General features: G+C 44.8%; 1 protein-coding gene across 1 annotated transcript in view; it reads right to left on the bottom strand.

Annotated features, from left to right (window-relative positions):
• Window positions 1-1,362: 1,362 nt before the first annotated feature.
• Window positions 1,363-21,358, bottom strand: part of LOC149445760 (integrator complex subunit 14-like) — a 65,483-nt gene continuing 45,487 nt past the window's right edge. The window contains exons 2-4 of the mRNA XM_089653415.1: window positions 20,488-20,606; window positions 10,599-10,664; window positions 1,363-2,956 (exon numbers count right to left, since the gene is read on the bottom strand). Of these exons, the coding sequence (XP_089509541.1) occupies window positions 2,705-2,956; window positions 10,599-10,664; window positions 20,488-20,606 (437 nt within the window). The 3' untranslated portion in view covers window positions 1,363-2,704. The remainder of the gene's footprint in view (window positions 2,957-10,598; window positions 10,665-20,487; window positions 20,607-21,358) is intronic.

Genomic DNA, 21,358 nt, shown 5'->3' with positions numbered 1-21,358 from the left:
AGCATTTATACTTTTAAAACTACAAGTGTTTGAAAGTGGCAATCGCCAGTGAATTTGGCAAGTTGGAGCAGTGTGTTTATAAAAGCCCCTCTCAGCTTCCTGTGACTGACTCAGTGAGTTGCCATAGCAACCAAAGATGACTCACCAGGCAGCTGAGTGACCCAGGCTAGACTGTGAGCTGCAAAATACAAGTTGAAATGCATTTCTCAGTCTATCAGGCTTGCCATGTGCACTGCTTACATTTCATCAATCACTTGGTTAGGGTTGGATGCAAGAACACGTCACACAATTTCCCCAGAAATTGTACCTTTTCTAGTTAAGTGTTCTTGCATGGCGACCACTTCCTGTTATCTCACATATATATTCATATTATTATAGCCAAATTTACCACCCTAACTCCTCCCACAGATTTTACACTACATAGACAGTAACATACCGAAACGTGTGGATTGTTCCCGATTGGTGTGCTATTACTCTGTGGAACGTTTCGCCGAATGGTTCACGAAATATCAGCGTTTTTGTGGTGAAATTGGTCCCATAGGAATGAATGGCAGAATGTTCAAAACTAGAGTGGGAGCTGACAAACCAGGACATGATTTCTAAACTGCCATCACTCCCTCATTTTCAAGCCCACCCAGGGGCGGACTGACCATTTGGAAACTCAGGCACTGCCCGAGGGCCCGAGGTCAGTAGGGGGCCCCATGAGATGCCCCTGGTACCTTTTTCATAAACTTTTTTGAGTTTGGGCAAGGACACAGGGGCCCCATGATCCCCTATTGCCCGGGGGGTCAGTAGGGGGCCCAATGAGATGCCCCTGGTACCTTTTTCATAGGCTTTTTTGAGTTTGGGCAAGGACACAGGGGCCCCATGATCCCCTATTGCCCGGGGGCCCCATGAGTTGTCAGTCGGCCCCTGAGCCCACCTGCACAAATCTTATATCAAAATGTTCAGCTATCCCTGCTGCCACTAAAAATGTCCGCCCACTCCAGTTGTAGACTACTGGTGGAGGCAAGAACACTTCACACAATTTCCCCAGAAATTTTAGCTTTTCTAGTTCTTATTTTTATTCCTATTATAGCTAAATTTGCCACGCTAACTCCTCCCACAGTTTTTACACTACAAAGACAAGTAATATATCAAAACGTGCGGATTGTTCCCGATTGGTGTGCTATTACTTTGTGGAACGTTTTGCCGAATGTTTCACGAAATATCGTGGTTTTTGTGGTGAAATTTTCCTATAGGTCCCCTATAGGATAAGCTGGAGCGTGGTGGATTGCCCTCCTCTGGATGCTGGGGTGGTCAACAGGGTTTCTGGGGAATTAAATGCTCGGTACAGAGTAAAAAGGGATATTGCCCATAGTGTAGTAATTAAATACCAGATTTTATTAAAGGGTTAAAATTCCAGACAGCATTCCAAAATTAACAGGAGATACATGCAGCTTAACCTCTTCACGCCGGCCGAACGTAAATGTGCGGCCTCCCAGCGTCTGGGCCTAGACACCGAGCGGCCGCACATTTGCGTTCTATTAAAAAAAGACATATGTGCTGAGAGCGCGCGCCCTGCACGCTCCCAGCACACATGTCCGGTACTCACGGAAAGGTCCCGATCTCCTCTTTCGATCGGGACCTTTCTTGATCATGTGACGGGGTGTCACGGCGGTCACATGACGCTAAACCCTGCCCCCTGGCTGCTGAAACCCTTAAAGGGTCGGGAGGCACCGGCGCAAAGGGGTTAAAGCTGCTTGATGACTAACCAGCTTGTGTATAAAGATGGCCGCCGGACCTCCGTGATCCGGCGGCGTCACGTCACAGCGTGCAGGCTCCTCCTTCATATTTATTTCATTTAGGATTGATGTATATGTGCCTACAAAGTCCACTGGTCCACAAACCTCACTAAAACTGAAGAGCGTTTTGAAAAATAATCCCCCCTGTGAGCAAAAGGCTTATTACTTTGCAAATTACAGCTCAGCCTTCCACAAGGGGGTAATGTCATAGGTCAGAGATGAGTGATCAGATTCTTGGAGATTCTTGGAAAAATCCAAGAACTTCAAAATGTGCCGATATCCCCACCCCCACATAGCACCAGCTTAAGGTTGCCCTTAGAAGGTTTAATCTGTTTTCAGAATGATGGATGGTAAAAATTCAGCCTTTGCCATAATGGTGTCCCATCAAGACCTGCCAGAACATTTATTCCGGACTTAAGAGGATGTTTGACACTAGCAGACATTCAGCGATGAGCCTTCTATAGCAAAAAGTAATGATCACTTACTGGTCCAAGAGAGATTTTAACACATTTAGGAAACCCTTTGTATACAAGTCGTTTAGATACCTGTACATCCTTGCTACTGGTATAGTGCAATTCTTGCAAAAAATTTTCCCATCAGTCACAAAACATGGAAATTAGGGCCACATATTGCCACAGGAAAGTGGAAACAGGCAAGCCTTGTAATCCTAGGATCCGCAGACCTGTGTGGTTCCTGATGTTACTATATACAGTACACATATCAATAGAGATTACTGTGCTTCCACATTTCGGGCAGCTATACCTGAGCCAACGGGTTCTCAGTCCTGGCCCATTACCAGTGAATTATTTTGTGGCAGGTTCTGGAAGTCTGCAGTGGTTTACTTGCTAGAAAGCCAACCGGCTTTCCAAGGTGGAGGAGAAGTCCTCCGCTGAGGCCCCACAAGGATATAGATCCGGTCTTCATATTCTTTCAGAGCCACGGCCAGAGAAGTCCGTCTGCAGAGGCGCAATGTTATTGTCATAGGAAGCGTGGTCAGAGGTTCCAGTGCTGGCCAGTTTGAGTTGAGCTGCTGCATGTGAGAGCTGGAAGGCGGCATCAGGATGAGCGTTGTCAGGAAGCAGAGTACATTCCCTCTCCAGCATATCAGACACTCCCTTCAAGAGGTCCAGGAACCTGAAGGCAAGTGCTGCCTTTCGAAGACGATTCAACTCCTGAGAGAAAAATCACAAGCAAGAATGTCGCGTGAGATAAGAAAGACACAAAACGCCATTAAAAGTAGCATCCTATATTGGAAGTACAGGAGCAGGCAGCAGAAGAGGCTATCACCACCCTGTATGCCCATCTTCTACATTGAATGTATTCTTATGGGAACAAAACCAGCTTCTTCTATGTATTCATGCCAGCATGTTTGCAGATTCTTCCAGCAAGAACGCGATGCAAGTGATGCGGTGCTGAAAACTCTCTTCTTGCAGAATACGTTTTAGGTCTGTGGGGACAATTCGCAAAGCGGTATCTTACCTCATCCAAGTATGTTTCAAAAAAAATTGTTGGCATTCACTAAAAAAAGTGTACCAAAATACAGCATGAGTTAGTGAAAACATGAGGTAATGTAACGAGTCATCAGCTGCCAGCAGGTTGTCACGCCCTCCCTGCCAAAACCATACCAGCCCACATGCCCTTTTGACAAGTCCTTTATTAAAAAAAACAAAAATATAAAAAACATCCCCTGGTTTAGAGCCCTCGTCAATCACAATGCCCGCTGCCACCGCCTTCCCAACAAACAAAAAAAAAAAAAAAAAAAGGGCTCCGCTCCCGACAAAGACTCCCCGTCTGACAGCTCTGCTGCCTGACAGTTCTTAAATAACTAAGGGGCAAGGTCAACCGGTGACCACGCCCCCCTAGTGGTATCAATGACTGGAGCAGAGCTGCCCCCCCATGTTGAGAAGGAGGGGGTGACTGCTTGTTCGCCCTCAGCCCCAACACCCACCCACCCCTTTCTGACCTGCATGCTCAGAAATCCCCACACCATTTTTTTTCGCTCGCCGTGGAGGTTCCCCTCAAAATCCATACCAGACCCAAAGGGCTTGCTATGGATTTTTTTTTTTTGGGGGGGGGGGTGGGTTTGGAGAACGCTACTCCATACCGTTTTTTTCTTATTTTTTAATTGCTAGCAATTTTTTTTCTTCAGCAGGTGCCCAGCGGATGACTCGTTACATTACTGCATTTTTACAACGGGGCCTGGGTAGCAGGGGGAAACATATAGTGCAGGCTGAGGCTTATGGGTGTGGCGGGGGTGGGGGGGTCAATTACTGGAACTTCCTAACAAACAAACCAAAGAAAAAAAAAAAAAGGGCTCCGCTCCCGACAAAGACTCCCCCACAGCTCCGCTGCCTGACAGCTCTTAAATAACTAAGGGGCAAAGTCAACCGGTGACCACGCCCCCTTGTGGCATCAATGGGGGAGCAGAGCTGCCCCCCCATGTTGGGAAGGGGGGGTGACTTCTTGCTTGCCCCCAGCCCCAACACCCACCCCCCCCCCCTTCCTGACCTGCACGCTCAGAAATCCCCACACTATTTTTTTTATTTTGCTTGCCGTGGAGGTTCCCCTCAAAATCCATACCAGACCCAAAGGGCTTGCTATGGATTTTTTTTTTTGGGGGGGGGGGGGTTTGGAGAACGCTACTCCATACCGTTTTTTTCTTATTTTTTAATTGCTAGCAATTTTTTTTTTTCAGCAGGTGCCCCAGCAGATGACTCGTTACATTACTGCATTTTTTCATTACGAAAAGGATCCTGTTGTGTGCTGGCAGCAACCGGTGGGAAGGAGAGGAATACAATGGGGCCTGGGTAGCAGGGAGAAACATATAGTGCTAACTGAGGTTTATGGGTGTGGCGGGTCAATTACTGGAACCAATCCCCTGTATAGCTCTCTCTGCAGCAGCTGAATGCCATCGGGAGGGAGAGGAGAAAAAGACAGATTTCAGCTACTGCAGAGAGCCATACATGGAATCTGTTCCAGTAATTGCCCCCACTGTGCCAATCACCCTCCCTGCCCACATCAGATTCACCCAGCTGCCTGGGCCCCCCTGCTAGCCTGGGGCCCATACAGGAGGACAGGTGGTACCCCTTTATCCACGACCCTGTGTGACTGGGCAGACCATCACAACCCCCCGGATGATATAGCCCAACTAAAGCAATAGCAGGGCTGGGCAGAAGGGTTTAAAAATGTGTGAATTTTAAAACATACATGTTCCAAGGGTAACCTGCTAATACAGTATGCAATACATGGCCAAACGTTTGTCATGTCCAGACAATCACAGCTAAATAAGCTTGTTGGATGTCCCATTTAAAAATCACTGGCAATTATATGGCGCTAAATCCAAGAGCTCCACCCCCCTCATCTGCTACACTGCTATAACAGCCGCCACCATCCTGGGAGGACATTGCGCCAGATTTGTTTTAGTCATTTAGCCTGAAAGAGAACCTGTGACATCAGATATTGATACTGGATTAGAAGACTTGGCTTGCATTTGCATTCTACCAGAAAGGTGCCTGTGCAGTTCCTCCACATCAAGCCATGGGATCGATTTACTAAACTGGAGCACTCAGAATCTGGTGCAGACGTACATGGTAACCAATCAGCTTCCAACTTCAGCTTGTTCAACTAAGCTTTGACAATAAGGCTCCATACACACTGGGGGGAGGGCATTTTGAAAACGCTGCTCAGGAAAAACCTGAGTTTTTCAGCGTTTTTAGCATTAGAGCGTTTTTACAGCTAAAATACTCCTCTAGAAACCCACTAGTTCTGGGGTTTTTTTCCAGCCAAAAAACACCCCTGCCAAAAAATGCTGATTCCAGTCTATGTGTGTATGGACACATGGGATAACATGCTGGGGGGTTTACTGGCTGTAGAAAGAAAAACAAAAAACATCAAAAGCCAAAAACAGCAGCTGTAAAAACATCAGGTGTGCATGAGGACTAAAACCTGGAAGCCCATTAGTTTCTATGCAGAGCCATACCAGATTTTGCATGCTCTATTGTTAGTAAATTCCCCCACCTCCATTGTGTCTATAAACCTGGCTTTGTGCACAGTTTTGCTGAACAGAAAAAAAGACCATCCTAAAACTGTTGCCACAAGGTTAGTAGCACACAATTGTCTAAAACAGCCTCTGTGAACCTTTTTAACACAGAGGAAGCCTTGATTTAACTTTCCGGTCTCAGGGAACCCCTGCTAAAAATGGCTTTATTTACTATTCATGATGCATTAGTGTGATAGTCAGAGGTAAGAATTCTCCTCACACTTGTGGTCATTGGGAAGAATGCTCCTCACACTTGTGGTCATTGGGAAGAATGCTCCTCACACTTGTGGTCATTGGGAAGAATGCTCCTTACACTTGTGGTCATTGGGAAGAATGCTCCTGACACTTGTGGTCATTGGGAAGAATGCTCCTGACACTTGTGGTCATTGGGAAGAATGCTCCTGACACTTGTGGTCATTGGGAAGAATGCTCCTGACACTTGTGGTCATTGGGAAGAATGCTCCTCACACTTGTGGACAGTGGGAAGAATGCTCCTCACACTTGTGGACAGTGGGAAGAATGCTCCTCACACTTGTGGACAGTGGGAAGAATGCTCCTCACACTTGTGGACAGTGGGAAGAATGCTCCTCACACTTGTGGACAGTGGGAAGAATGCTCCTCACACTTGTGGACAGTGGGAAGAATGCTCCTCACACTTGTGGTCAGTGGGAAGAATGCTCCTCACACTTGTGGTCAGTGGGAAGAATGCTCCTCACACTTGTGGTCATTGGGAAGAATGCTCCTCACACTTGTGGTCATTGGGAAGAATGCTCCTCACACTTGTGGTCATTGGGAAGAATGCTCCTCACACTTGTGGTCAGTGGGAAGAATGCTCCTCACACTTGTGGTCAGTGGGAAGAATGCTCCTCACACTTGTGGTCATTGGGAAGAATGCTCCTCACACTTGTGGTCATTGGGCAGAATGCTCCTCACACTTGTGGTCATTGGGAAGAATGCTCCTCACACTTGTGGTCATTGGGAAGAATGCTATTCACACTTGTGGTCATTGGGAAGAATGCTCCTCACACTTGTGGACAGTGGGAAGAATGCTCCTCACACTTGTGGACAGTGGGAAGAATGCTCCTCACACTTGTGGACAGTGGGAAGAATGCTCCTCACACTTGTGGACAGTGGGAAGAATGCTCCTCACACTTGTGGACAGTGGGAAGAATGCTCCTCACACTTGTGGTCAGTGGGAAGAATGCTCCTCACACTTGTGGTCATTGGGAAGAATGCTCCTCACACTTGTGGTCAGTGGGAAGAATGCTCCTCACACTTGTGGTCATTGGGAAGAATGCTCCTCACACTTGTGGTCATTGGGAAGAATGCTCCTCACACTTGTGGTCATTGGGAAGAATGCTCTTCACACTTGTGGTCATTGGGAAGAATGCTCTTCACACTTGTGGTCATTGGGAAGAATGCTCCTCACACTTGTGGACAGTGGGAAGAATGCTCCTCACACTTGTGGACAGTGGGAAGAATGCTCCTCACACTTGTGGACAGTGGGATGAATGCTCCTCACACTTGTGGTCATTGGGAAGAATGCTCCTCACACTTGTGGACAGTGGGAAGAATGCTCCTCACACTTGTGGACAGTGGGAAGAATGCTCCTCACACTTGTGGACAGTGGGAAGAATGCTCCTCACACTTGTGGACAGTGGGAAGAATGCTCCTCACACTTGTGGACAGTGGGAAGAATGCTCCTCACACTTGTGGACAGTGGGAAGAATGCTCCTCACACTTGTGGTCAGTGGGAAGAATGCTCCTCACACTTGTGGTCATTGGGAAGAATGCTCCACACACTTGTGGACAGTGGGAAGAATGCTCCTCACACTTGTGGTCATTGGGAAGAATGCTCCTCACACTTGTGGTCATTGGGAACAAAGCTCCTCACACTTGTGGTCATTGGGAACAATGCTCCTCACACTTGTGGTCATTGGAAAGAATGCTCCTTACACTTGTGGTCATTGGGAAGAATGCTCCTCTTACTTGTGGTCATTGGGAAGAATGCTCCTGACACTTGTGGTCATTAGGAAGAATGCTCCTGACACTTGTGGTCATTGGGAAGAATGCTCCTCACACTTGTGGACAGTGGGAAGAATGCTCCTCACACTTGTGGACAGTGGGAAGAATGCTCCTCACACTTGTGGACAGTGGGAAGAATGCTCCTCACACTTGTGGACAGTGGGAAGAATGCTCCTCACACTTGTGGACAGTGGGAAGAATGCTCCTCACACTTGTGGACAGTGGGAAGAATGCTCCTCACACTTGTGGACAGTGGGACGAATGCTCCTCACACTTGTGGTCAGTGGGAAGAAAGCTCCTCACACTTGTGGTCAGTGGGAAGAATGCTCCTCACACTTGTGGTCAGTGGGAAGAATGCTCCTCACACTTGTGGTCATTGGGAAGAATGCTCCTCACACTTGTGGTCATTGGGAAGAATGCTCCTCACACTTGTGGTCAGTGGGAAGAATGCTCCTCACACTTGTGGTCAGTGGGAAGAATGCTCCTCACACTTGTGGTCATTGGGAAGAATGCTCCTCACACTTGTGGTCATTGGGAAGAATGCTCCTCACACTTGTGGTCATTGGGAAGAATGCTCCTCACACTTGTGGTCATTGGGAAGAATGCTCCTCACACTTGTGGTCATTGGGAAGAATGCTCCTCACACTTGTGGTCATTGGGAAGAATGCTCCTCACACTTGTGGACAGTGGGAAGAATGCTCCTCACACTTGTGGACAGTGGGAAGAATGCTCCTCACACTTGTGGACAGTGGGAAGAATGCTCCTCACACTTGTGGACAGTGGGAAGAATGCTCCTCACACTTGTGGACAGTGGGAAGAATGCTCCTCACACTTGTGGACAGTGGGAAGAATGCTCCTCACACTTGTGGTCAGTGGGAAGAATGCTCCTCACACTTGTGGTCATTGGGAAGAATGCTCCTCACACTTGTGGTCAGTGGGAAGAATGCTCCTCACACTTGTGGTCATTGGGAAGAATGCTCCTCACACTTGTGGTCATTGGGAAGAATGCTCTTCACACTTGTGGTCATTGGGAAGAATGCTCCTCACACTTGTGGTCATTGGGAAGAATGCTCCTCACACTTGTGGACAGTGGGAAGAATGCTCCTCACACTTGTGGACAGTGGGAAGAATGCTCCTCACACTTGTGGACAGTGGGAAGAATGCTCCTCACACTTGTGGACAGTGGGAAGAATGCTCCTCACACTTGTGGACAGTGGGAAGAATGCTCCTCACACTTGTGGTCAGTGGGAAGAATGCTCCTCACACTTGTGGTCATTGGGAAGAATGCTCCACACACTTGTGGACAGTGGGAAGAATGCTCCTCACACTTGTGGTCAGTGGGAAGAATGCTCCTCACACTTGTGGTCATTGGGAACAAAGCTCCTCACACTTGTGGTCATTGGGAACAATGCTCCTCACACTTGTGGTCATTGGGAACAATGCTCCTCACACTTGTGGTCATTGGGAAGAATTACCCCCTTACAGATTGCTAAAAATATCAATGGTGTCAGCGGGAACTTACCTGAGAGGCAAAAATTGCTCATTGCTCAAGGAACCCCTGGCAACCTCTGGAGGAACCCTGGTTGAGAAACCCTGGCCTAAAATGTCTGAATACTGTAGCATTATTAGTACCCTTCACGGGAAACTACGAGAATCACATTTGGAGTGATGTCCACATACTGAACTTTTTGCATATAGTGTAACATACCTAAAAAGCTGGCTCAACAGCAAAATATCAGCTATAGTTCGGTATACTACCGGTACAAAATGAACAGAAAGCTGACTAGGCACAGCATCAGTGAACATCTTCCTGCAATACATCATAAAAAAAAAAAAAAAAAAAAAAGAAAGAAGAAGAAGAGCAGGCCAGCTGAGACATGATCAAAAGTTATTGCTTAATTTATTAAACACATCTTTGGAAAATACTAAAAATTAAGAAAAATTGTTACTCAAAAGATAAAGATCCCTTATAAATAAACGAAGGTGCTGTAAAATGTCCAGGCTTGGCTTCTCAACCTCAAAACAGATTCAGAGAGGCTACGGAGATGGAGCACAAGTCAGGATGGAAGAGCCGGGGATAATACCTCTATTATTCTTTTGCTTCCACTTCCTCTTTTAGGTTTGTTTGCACAGCAATCTACTAATCAAAGAATTGTTTCATCTTAAAGCAGAGTTCCACTCAATCTGTAAAAAAATAAAAGTCAGCAGCTACAAAAACTATAGCTGCTGACATTTAAAAAAACAGCCACTTACCTGTCCCACGATCCCGCGTTGCCCCCCGCCGCAGCCTTTTTCACCGTCCGTCGTGTATTCCAGGCGCCGGCATCTTCAGTGTGGGCACACCACTTCAAGATGGCGACGGCCTCACCACAGCTGGTTTCACCGGCCGTCTTCTCTCCCCGGCGCCGGCATCTTCAGTGTGGGCACCCGGCTGTGACAGCTTGCGGCTTCACAGCCGGGTGCCCACTGCGCATGCGCGAGTAGAGCTGCGCTTCCTGAATGGCCCCGTCGTCTTCTGGGACCTGTCACGTGTCCCACAAGACTTCGGGGAGGGAGGACAATTTCCGTTTCCGATCTCCTAGGCGATCGCAGTGGGAGCGGGTACCTGTCAAATTCGGGTACCAGCTCCTCAAAGGTACCAATCCTTAATGGGGAGCGGGGGACCAATCTTTAAAGCAGGACTTCCCCTTTTGGGTGGAACTCCGCTTTAATAAATAAAGAACTAAAAGATATTGGGAACTGTATCTTACTTTGTAGAACGTCTGCGTTTTCTCCGGAAGTTTCCTGGCATTCCGCAGAATCTTCTGCACATCAGTCTAACAAAAAAGAAAAAGAAAAAAAAAGTAAAATGTGGCAAACAAGCAAGAGGGTTCCATACACTACTGATTTTAACAACTGCAAGAACTGCTAATTTTTAATGCTGACAACTACGGTACAATATGAGGGCGTCAATTCAAAACGGCTTTAATGCCATTTTTCTGGTGGTAGTTCCTTTAACCATTTGCCGCCCGCCCTATGGCCGAATGGCGGCCGGCAAATGTCATCAGCGTTCCGTCCTCCCGCACATGCGTACATTTCGCGCTTGCAGAGCCGCGCAGCGGCGCGATCTGTCACTGGCCGTGTACCTCGGACACGGCCAATGACAGATCTGAGTATCGGCCCCCGTTGCCGGTACCATGTGACCTGCTGTGACCAATCACAGCAGGTCACATGACAGTTGTATACAATGGATGGTTTTATTCATGCCATCCATTGTATACTACTGTCTAGCGGTGAATGGTCACAGCTAATCACATGCACATGTCATGTGATTAGCTGTGGCCAAATCAGAGCTAAGCACAAAAAAAAAAAAAGAAAACCCTGAATGAATCGATGTCATTCAGGTAAATGCTTGCTTATAGCAAAGTAATTCTTTGCTATAAGCAAATTGTGTAAAAAATAAAAAAATACTGATCACTTCCCCAAAGTAGTACAATGTTACTATGGTAACATTGTACTACTTTGGACATAGTGAAATATGAAAAAAAAATCTTAAAAAAAAGAAACAAAATGTAATAAAAAATAAATAAATAAAAAAATATATATATTATTTTTTTTTCATACTGTCACCAGTCAGTGTCTCTGATCACCGCCATGCCAGTTATAAGAAGACGCTGTACTGCACTGGTGACAGTATGTAAAAAAAAAAAAATTGTGAAAATAATTTTTTGCATTTTTTAATTTTCCGAAAAATTATGACTAAAAAAAATACAACTTCAAAAAACTCGCCACGTTTCTTATGAAGTACGTTGGACTGTCTACTCTGCAAAAAGGGGTCATTTGGGGGATATCTGTACTGTTCTGAAATTCCTGGACCTCAAGAAATTAGATTGGCCGTCGGTACTTTAGGATTGATCAATATTCAGATCTATCCCATAGTTTGTGAACTCTATAACTTTCCTACAGACTAAATAATACATCCTAATTTGGGTTATTTTCACCAAAGACATGGAGCAGAATACATCTCGGCCTAAATTTATGAAGAACAATTATTTATTTGCAAACTTTTATAACAGAAACAAAGAAAAACGTGTTTTTTTTTTAATTTTTGGTCTTTTTTTGTTAATTTAGCAAAAAATAAAAACCCCGGCGGTGATTAAATACCACCAAAAGAAAGCTCTAGTTGTGTGAAGAAAATGATAAAATTTTAGTTTGGGTACAATGTTGTATGACCGCGCAATTGTCATTCAGAGTGTGAGAGCGCTGAAACCTGAAAAATGGCCTGGGCAGGAAGGTGTAAAATTGCCGGTATGGAAATGGTTAAGAACTACGGTACGCGTTATGCTACCATACGCCGCTTCAAGAATCTATCAGTGACAAATTCTTAAAGAATTAACAAGTTTTCTGGTTAGGAAACTGGCAGCAATTAAAGTGATACTTTTTTTTTTTTGTAATTATTTATTGGTGAAATTAACATACAATAAAAAGAACCAGGAGAAAGATTCACCAGAATACAGAAAAAAAACCAATATAAACATCTAGACCAAGCCTGAAATAGTCACATAGAATCTTTAGGGGTTCATCAAGTTTGCATGTGAGAAGAAAGTATCAAGAGCGAATGAAACAGCACATATACTGTATGACAACAAAACAGGACCAGAACAAATCATCGGGTGATCGTTTAAATGACATCCTAAGAAAAGGAGGATTATGCCAAAGCACAAAGAGAGCGGATCGAATGTATAGTTACAAAGATGTGAAAGAACGTAGAGATAATATCAAACCGACAGAGAAAAAACTCTACCAGTATCGTAAAGACATAATAGAATGGGGGGGAAAAGTGAGGGGGGGGACCCCACAGTAGGATACTGTAGGGGCTGGGACAGAAAGGAAAAAGAAAAACAAAGTTAGAAAGGCGCAGAGAGAGTTAAATGAAAAGGAGAAAATAGAGGGAGAGGAGAGATGGGATACAGGAGAAACAGAACAAGAGCCTTGGGGGTTGCATCCCCTCCTGGAGTGAGAGGTCAAGCCAGGTTAAATAGTTAGTCTGGCTGAAAAAAGACAAAAGTCCATCCAGTTCAACCATAGAAAAAAAAAAAAAAGTTATAATCCTATACCCACAGTTGATCCAGAGGAAGGCAAAAAACCCAGAAAAGCACAATCCAATTTGCTCCTGCAGGGAACAAATTCCATCCTGATCCCCCGAGAGGCAATCGGATATTCCCTGGATCAACTTTACCTACAGTTGCAAGAAAAAGTATGTGAACCCCTTGGTATTACGTGGAGTTTTGCATGAATTGGGCATAAAATGTGCTCTGAACATCATCTAAGTCACAACAATAGAAGAACACAGTCTGCTGAACATAATACTACACAAACATTAGATGTTGCCATGGTTTAATTGCACATAACATGTAAACATTCACAGTGCAGGGAGGAAAAAGTATGTGAGGCCCTAGCTTAATGACTTCTCCCAGAGCTAATTGGAGCCAGGAGTGAGCCAACCTTGACTCCAATCAGTGTGATGATATTGGATGTGTTGCTGACAGCTGTCCTGCCCTTAAAAAACACACACCTGTTTTGGGTTTACTGGTTTCAACAAGCACTGTCTGATGTGAACCATGCCTCGCAGAAAAGAGCTCTCAGAAGACCTACGATCAAGAATTGTTGACTTGCATGAAGCTGGAAAGGGTTACAAAAGTATCTCCAAAAGCCTTGATGTTCATGTGTCCACGGTAAGGCAGACTGTCTACAAATGGAGAAAGTTTAGCACTGTTGCTACTCTCCCTAGGCGGGGTCGTCCTGTAAAAATGACTGCAAGAGCACAGCGCAGAATGCTGCATGAGGTAAAGAAGAATCCCAGAGTGTCAGCTAAAGACCTACAGAAATCTCTGGCACATGCTAACATTTTTGTTGACACATCTACAATAAGGAAAACATTAAACAAGAATGGAGTACATGGGAGGACACTACGGAGGAAGCCATTGCTGTCCAAAAAGAAGATTGCAGCATGTTTGAAGTTTGCAAAAGAGCACCTGGATGTTCCACAGCACTACTGGCAAAATATACTGTGGACAGATGAAACCAAGATTGAGTTGTTTGGGAAGAACACACAACACTATGTGTGGAGGAAAAAAGGCACAGCACACCAAGATCAAAACCTCATCCCCACTGTGAAACATGGCGGAGGGAGCATCATGCTTTGGGGCTGCTTTGCTGCCTCAGGGCCTGGACGGATTGTTGTCATTGATGGGAAAATGAATTCCAGAGTTTATCAAGACATTTTGCAGGAAAACGTACGACCATCTGTCTGCCAACTGAAGCTCCGCAGAGGATGGGTGATGCAACAGGACAATGACCCAAAGCATACAAGTAATTCAACAAAACAATGGCTGCAACAGCACAGAATACGCCTTCTGGAGTGGCCCAGTCAGAGTCCTGACCTCAACCCGATTGAAATGCTGTGGCATGACCTTAAGAGAGCGATTCACACCAGACATCCCAAGAATATTGCTACACTGAAACAGTTTTGTGAAGAGGAGTGGTCCAAAATGACTCCAGATCATTGTGCAGGTCTGATCTGCAACTACAGGAAACGTTTGGTTGAGGTTATTGCTGCCAAAGGAGGGTCAACCATTTATTAAGTCCAAAGGTTCACATACTTTTTCCTCCCTGCACTGTGAATGTTTACATGTTATGTGCAATTAAACCATGGCAACATCTAATGTTTGTGTAGTATTATGTTCAGCAGACTGTGTTCTTCTATTGTTGTGACCTAGATGACGTTCAGAGCACATTTTATGCCCAATTCATGCAAAACTCCATGTAATCCCAAGGGGTTCACATACTTTTTCTTGCAACTGTATAAATGTTATATCCAGTTATATTCTGTGTATCCAGGAAAGAATCCAGGACTTTCCTACAGCAATCCACTGAGCTGGCAACAACCAACTCTTGAGGGAGTCTATTCCACATTCTCACAGCTCTTACTGTGAAGAAACCTTTCCGTGTTTGGAGATTACATTTCTTTTCCTCCAGACGTAAAGAGCGCCCCCTTGTCCTCTGTGATGACCTCAGGGGGAATGACTCTACACCGAGTTCACTATATGAACCACTGATGTATTTATACATGGAGATCATATCCCCCCTTATGTATTACACATGGAGATCATATCCCCCCTTATGTATTACACATGTTGATCATATCCCCCCTTATGTATTATACATGGAGATCATATCCCCCTTATGTATTATACATGGAGATCATATCCCCCTTATGTATTATACATGGAGATCATATCCCCCCTTATGTATTACACATGGAGATCATATCCCCCTTATGTATTATACATGGAGATCATATCCCCCCTTATGTATTATACATGGAGATCATATCCCCCTTATGTATTACACATGGTGATCATATCCCCCCCTTATGTATTACACGTGGAGATCATATCCCCCCTTATGTATTATACGTGGAGATCATATCCCCCTTATGTATTATACGTGGAGATCATATCCCCCCTTATGTATTATACATGGTGATCATATCCCCCCTTATGTATTATACGTGGAGATCATATCCCCCTTATGTATTATACATGGAGATCATATCCCCCTTATGTATTATACATGGAGATCATATCCCCCTTATGTATTATACATGGAGATCATATCCCCCCTTATGTATTATACATGTTGATCATATCCCCCCTTATGTATTACACATGGAAATCATATCCCCCCCTTATGTATTACGCATGGAGATCATATCCCCCCTTATGTATTATGCATGGAGATCATATCCCCCTTATGTATTGTGCATGGAGATCATATCCCCCCCTATGTAATATACATGTTGATCATATCCCCCCCCTTATGTATTATGCATGGAGATCATATCCCCCCTTATGTATTACACATGGTGATCATATCCCCCTTATGTATTATACATGGAGATCATATCCCCCCTTATGTATTATACATGGAGATCATATCCCCCCTTATGTATTATACATGGAGATCATATCCCCCCTTATGTATTATACATGGAGATCATATCCCCCCTTATGTATTATACATGGAGATCATATCCCCCCTTATGTATTATACATGGAGATCATATCCCCCTTATGTATTACACATGGTGATCATATCCCCCCCTTATGTATTACACGTGGAGATCATATCCCCCCTTATGTATTATACGTGGAGATCATATCCCCCTTATGTATTATACGTGGAGATCATATCCCCCTTATGTATTATACATGGAGATCATATCCCCCTTATGTATTATACATGGAGATCATATCCCCCTTATGTATTATACATGGAGATCATATCCCCCCTTATGTATTATACATGTTGATCATATCCCCCCTTATGTATTACACATGGAAATCATATCCCCCCCTTATGTATTACGCATGGAGATCATATCCCCCCTTATGTATTATGCATGGAGATCATATCCCCCCTTATGTATTGTGCATGGAGATCATATCCCCCCCTATGTAATATACATGTTGATCATATCCCCCCCCTTATGTATTACGCATGGAGATCATATCCCCCCTTATGTATTACACATGGTGATCATATCCCCCTTATGTATTATACATGGAGATCATATCCCCCCTTATGTATTATACATGGAGATCATATCCCCCCTTATGTATTATACATGGAGATCATATCCCCCCTTATGTATTATACATGGAGATCATATCCCCCCTTATGTATTATACATGGAGATCATATCCCCCCTTATGTATTATACATGGAGATCATATCCCCCCTTATGTATTACACATGGAGATCATATCCCCCTTATGTATTATACATGGTGATCATATCCCCCCTTATGTATTATACATGGAGATCATATCCCCCCTTATGTATTATACATGGTGATCATATCCCCCCTTATGTATTATACATGGTGATCATATCCCCCCCCTTATGTATTATACATGGTGATCATATCCCCCCTTATGTATTATACATGGAGATCATATCCCCCCTTATGTATTATACATGGAGATCATATCCCCACTTAATCTCCTCTTCTCAAGAGAGAATAAATTCAGAGGCAAGACATTCAGTGAGGGCGAGTAGATTCGGTCAGGTATTCATCTGCAAATTGAAAATATTGCCAAAGGTGCCAGGTGTCCCAAAATATCTCCTCATTATACAGGGTGGCTGTGAGATCCTCCATGTCCCTAAGCCCGTTCACCTTGCAAAACTACAATGAAAGGGTAGAAGGGTGGTTGCCTTTTCACCATAGAGGAATACATGCCTTGACCATGTTAAGCAGCGATAGAAGCATTATATTTTTTTGATGGGTCTCCCCGAAAGATGCAACTGGCAGCCCGCCGGGTCATCATGCAGGTCCATAGCGGTAAGTTGTTTGATAATGTCAGTCACCCCTCACCAAAAGGGCTGAAGCCTTGGGCACTGCCAGAAGACATGGAGGAGAGTGCCACCATTGGCTCCAAATCGCTAACACACATCAGGAAGCTACGACGAAATACGGTGAAGTTTAGATGGCACCCGGTACCAATGCGTGAGGAGCTTATACTTGGTCTCCTGTACTTTGGTGGCTAAAGAAGACTTATGGGCAAAGTGCAAGATCTTTTCCCATAGTGACGTGGTAAAGGAGATGTCCAGGTCACACTCCCATTTAGATAGGAAAGGAGGAACAAAGTTGGGTTCCGGGTGAATAAGAGAAAAGAAGATGATGGAGAGGCTATGGTGAATTGGTTCTCCCTTGTGACATAGAGCTTCAAAAGGCAGTCAACTTTCAAGAAATACCAGGAGCACGCAAAACAGAACGCAGTTAGGAGCGGAGCTGAATACCTCTCCAGAAACTCAATGGGGGATCCACCAGTCGAGTAAAATCATTGGCAAGAAGGACCCTAGTGGGATTGAGAAAGTCCACTAAGTGAGAGTAGCCAGTAGTTGTGAGACAAGCAAATTGAGGGTCTTCTTGTCCTGGAGGGAAGTCAGGCTTTCCCAGAATGGTAACCAGAGAATAAGGCGCCGGAGAGTTGGACATGTTGCGGAATGCTTCTAGAGTAACTACAAGAGTGGCACCAAGAGTTAGGCATGCTACTAGGTCGGGAGGTAAAGGACATCGCATCCACGGCCAACTCAGGGCCGTGCCCCCAGAGTCCTCCAATTCCATGGCAATCCAGTGCTTGGCAACACCATGGCAGTGCCAATCAGCCAGGCGAGTGAGGTGAGCGGCTCTATAATTGGAGCAAATATCCAGCAATCCCCACGTCCACATGTCTTAGGCAGGGTCAGAACATGGAAAGCCAAATGTGACCCCCCCCCATGTGACCAGATATAAGTGCGGAATAGGGCATTGACCTTCCGAAAGGACGTGGGAAGCTTGATGGGGAGGGCTTGTAATAAGTACAGTATACGGGGCAGCACTGTCATCTTAAGCGCACTACATCGACCAAACCATGTCAGCGTAAGGGATTGCCATCGGAGAAGGTCTTCCTTAAGAGCAGAATCTGGCATAATATTAGTGCCCAGGTACCTGATCGAGTCCGTGGCCCAATGGAAAGAGAAGGAAGGGCGAAGGTGACTAAGGACCGTGGACTTGGTGGAAATGTTCGGTGCCGAGGATTTCATGAGGCTGATTTTGAAGTAGCAGAGGCTACCATAGTCCCCAAGCGCCTGCAAAATATTGGGCAATAAGAGGGTCGTTAAGAAAAAAAGATAAGATCGTCCGCAAACGCGGCCATTTTATGTTCCCCAGATGGTTTATGAAAACCAGAGATATTACAATCTGCTCGGATCTCACACAGAAAGGGCTCCAGCGACAAAATCAGAGGAGTGCGCAGCATGGAGCAGAGTCTAAAGACACTATTGGACTGAACAACACATATAGATCTGCACACTGCCGTATGTTGTCAGTCAAAATTGGAGCAGATCTGATAGGGGAACCAATTTCTCAGTTCCCCCATCAGGCTCAGCCCATCTTCAGTATAAAACGGTCCAGCCAAGCATCTGTCAGTGTGATGGGCGCAGTGGCCAAGGAGGGAGGGTGGAACGGTGTTGGGGGCAGTAGTGTGTAGTATGGATCCTCTGCTCTGTGTACTTTTCAAGTTCGGAGTCTTAGAACGTACTAAACTCAAGCGGTTAGCTGACAGCCAGACAACAAGCATTTTCAGAAAGAGGTCAGCAGTCGCAGCCTCTATTGTTTTTGTGCTTTCCTCAATAAGTATGGCGGCTGTGGCTTTAAAGCAACTTTGTTGCCAACTCTTCAAACCAACAATAAATCCACCCTGTAAAGAAAGAAGATGAATACATACTTATGTGGGTGGTGTTGTAAATCTTCACTATCATGAAGGAGTTGAGCAGTCACCACCACCAGCACACTTACAGCTGTCTTGGAAACCTGGTTCCTGGCCATGAACGGTGATTCCGTCTGCTGGACCCTACATTTTCTACTGTATGCAATACTGAACTAGAAACATGACATACTTTCCGGAGTCTTGGATACCTGGTTCTCCGCCATGCACAGCGATTCCTTCTTCTGGACCCTACATTACTACTGTATGCAGTACTGACCTGAGAACATGACATACTTTCCAGTGTCTTAGATACCTGGTTCTCCACCATACACAGGGATTCCGTCTGCTGGACCCTACATTACTACAGGATGTAGTACTGAACCAAGAACATGACATACTTTCCGGAGTCTTAGATACCTGGTCCTCCACCACGCATGGTGATTCCTTCTGCTGGACCTTACATTACTACTGTATGCAGTACTGAACCAAGAACATGACATACTTTCCGGTGTCTTGGATACCTGGTTCTTCGCCACGCATGGCGATTCCTTCTGCTGGACCCTACATTACTGCAGGATGTAGTACTGAACCAAGAACATGACATACTTTCCAGTGTCTTGGGTAGCTGTTTCTCCACCATGCACGGCAATTCCTTCTGCTGGACCCTACATTACTGCAGGACGCAGTACTGAACCAAGAACATGACATACTGTCCGGTGTCTTGGATACCTGGTTCTACAACACGCACAGCGATTCCTTCTGCTGGACCCCAACATTACTGCAGGATGTAGTACTGAACCAAGAACATGACATGCTTTCCAGTGTCTTGGATACCTGGTTTTCCGCCACGCACAGCGATTCCTTCTGCTGGACCCTACATTACTGCAGGATGTAGTACTGAACTAGGAACATGACATACTTTCCGGAGTCTTGGATACCTGGTTCTCCACCACGCACGGCGATTCCTTCTGCTGGACCCTACATTACTGCAGGATGCAGTACTGAACCAAGAACATGACATACTTTCCAGTGTCTTGGATACCTGGTTCTCCACCATGCACAGGGATTCCTTCTGCTGGACCCTACATTACTACTATATGCAGTACTGAACCAAGAACATAACATACTTTCCAGAGTCTTGGGTACCTGGTTCTCCGCCATGCACAGCGATTCCTTCCGCTGGACCCTACATTACTACAGTATGCAGTAGTGAACTAGAAACATGACATACTTTCTGGTGTCTTGAGTACCTGGTCCATCACCATGCACTGTGGTTCCTTCTGCTGGACCCTACATTACTACAGGACGCAGTACTGAACTAAGAACATACCATCAAGGCAGTTACCTGCAGTCCACTAGGTTTAATCCATACGGTTACATTCTGTGCATAGCTTCTCTTTGACTTGGGTTGCAGGGGAAATGGGCTCTTGTTGTCTTCTTCGCCATATGGATTCTCCTTGGCATCTAAAAAAGAAATGTGTTCTCAGCAGTGTGCATAAAAATCAATGATTTTTTTTAAAAAATAAAAAAAATCTGATTTTTTTATTTAAATCGGATTTTTTTGATTTAAATCGGATTTGTTTTTATATAAATTGGATTTTTTTAAATAAAATGCTTTTTGAGGAAAATATATTACCATCCAAAGGTTATTCCATCATGAAATAAAGATTAGTTTTTTAATTATGTAGAATAAGGCTGTATATGTTTAATTTTTTTGGTAAATAAATTCCATGAATCCATTCACAATGTCAGGCTCTTCCAGAGGTTTTTGTAAGATTATTGGGCAGTTTCTCTGCCTACAAGATATTATCACAGATGATTGGTTTACTTTTGCAGTTCTCAAAACTGAATTGGACTCAGCGGAGATCACATGCCTCTTCTTCACAGCAAAAATGTTATATTCTTAGATTGTACACCCATTGAGGGTAAGGGACCGATGTGAATGTTCAATATATATATGTGTAAAGCGCTGCGTAAATTGACGGCGCTATATAAGTACCTGAAATAAATAATAATGAGTTGGACCGCACTTTACAGAGGAGCCTTGGTGAGGCAGTGCGGCTTCCACATACATTTGCAAATGTCTGCAACTAAAATCTATATGAGCAGATATAGATTTTTTCGTAGGTTACCGTGGTTATATAGCTTGTAAAGTTCATGGACTTACTGTGCAATGGGCTAAAGAGAGCTTGTAGACAGTCCTCCTTTGGGCTACC

Source organism: Staurois parvus, unplaced genomic scaffold (assembly GCF_062004578.1).
Source record: "Staurois parvus isolate SC_StPar_1 unplaced genomic scaffold, SC_StPar_1.0 ptg000711l, whole genome shotgun sequence".
Taxonomy (NCBI): Eukaryota; Metazoa; Chordata; class Amphibia; order Anura; family Ranidae; genus Staurois; species Staurois parvus.
The sequence above is the reverse complement of the archived record's forward strand: the minus strand, read 5'-3'. Positions and strand labels throughout refer to the sequence as shown.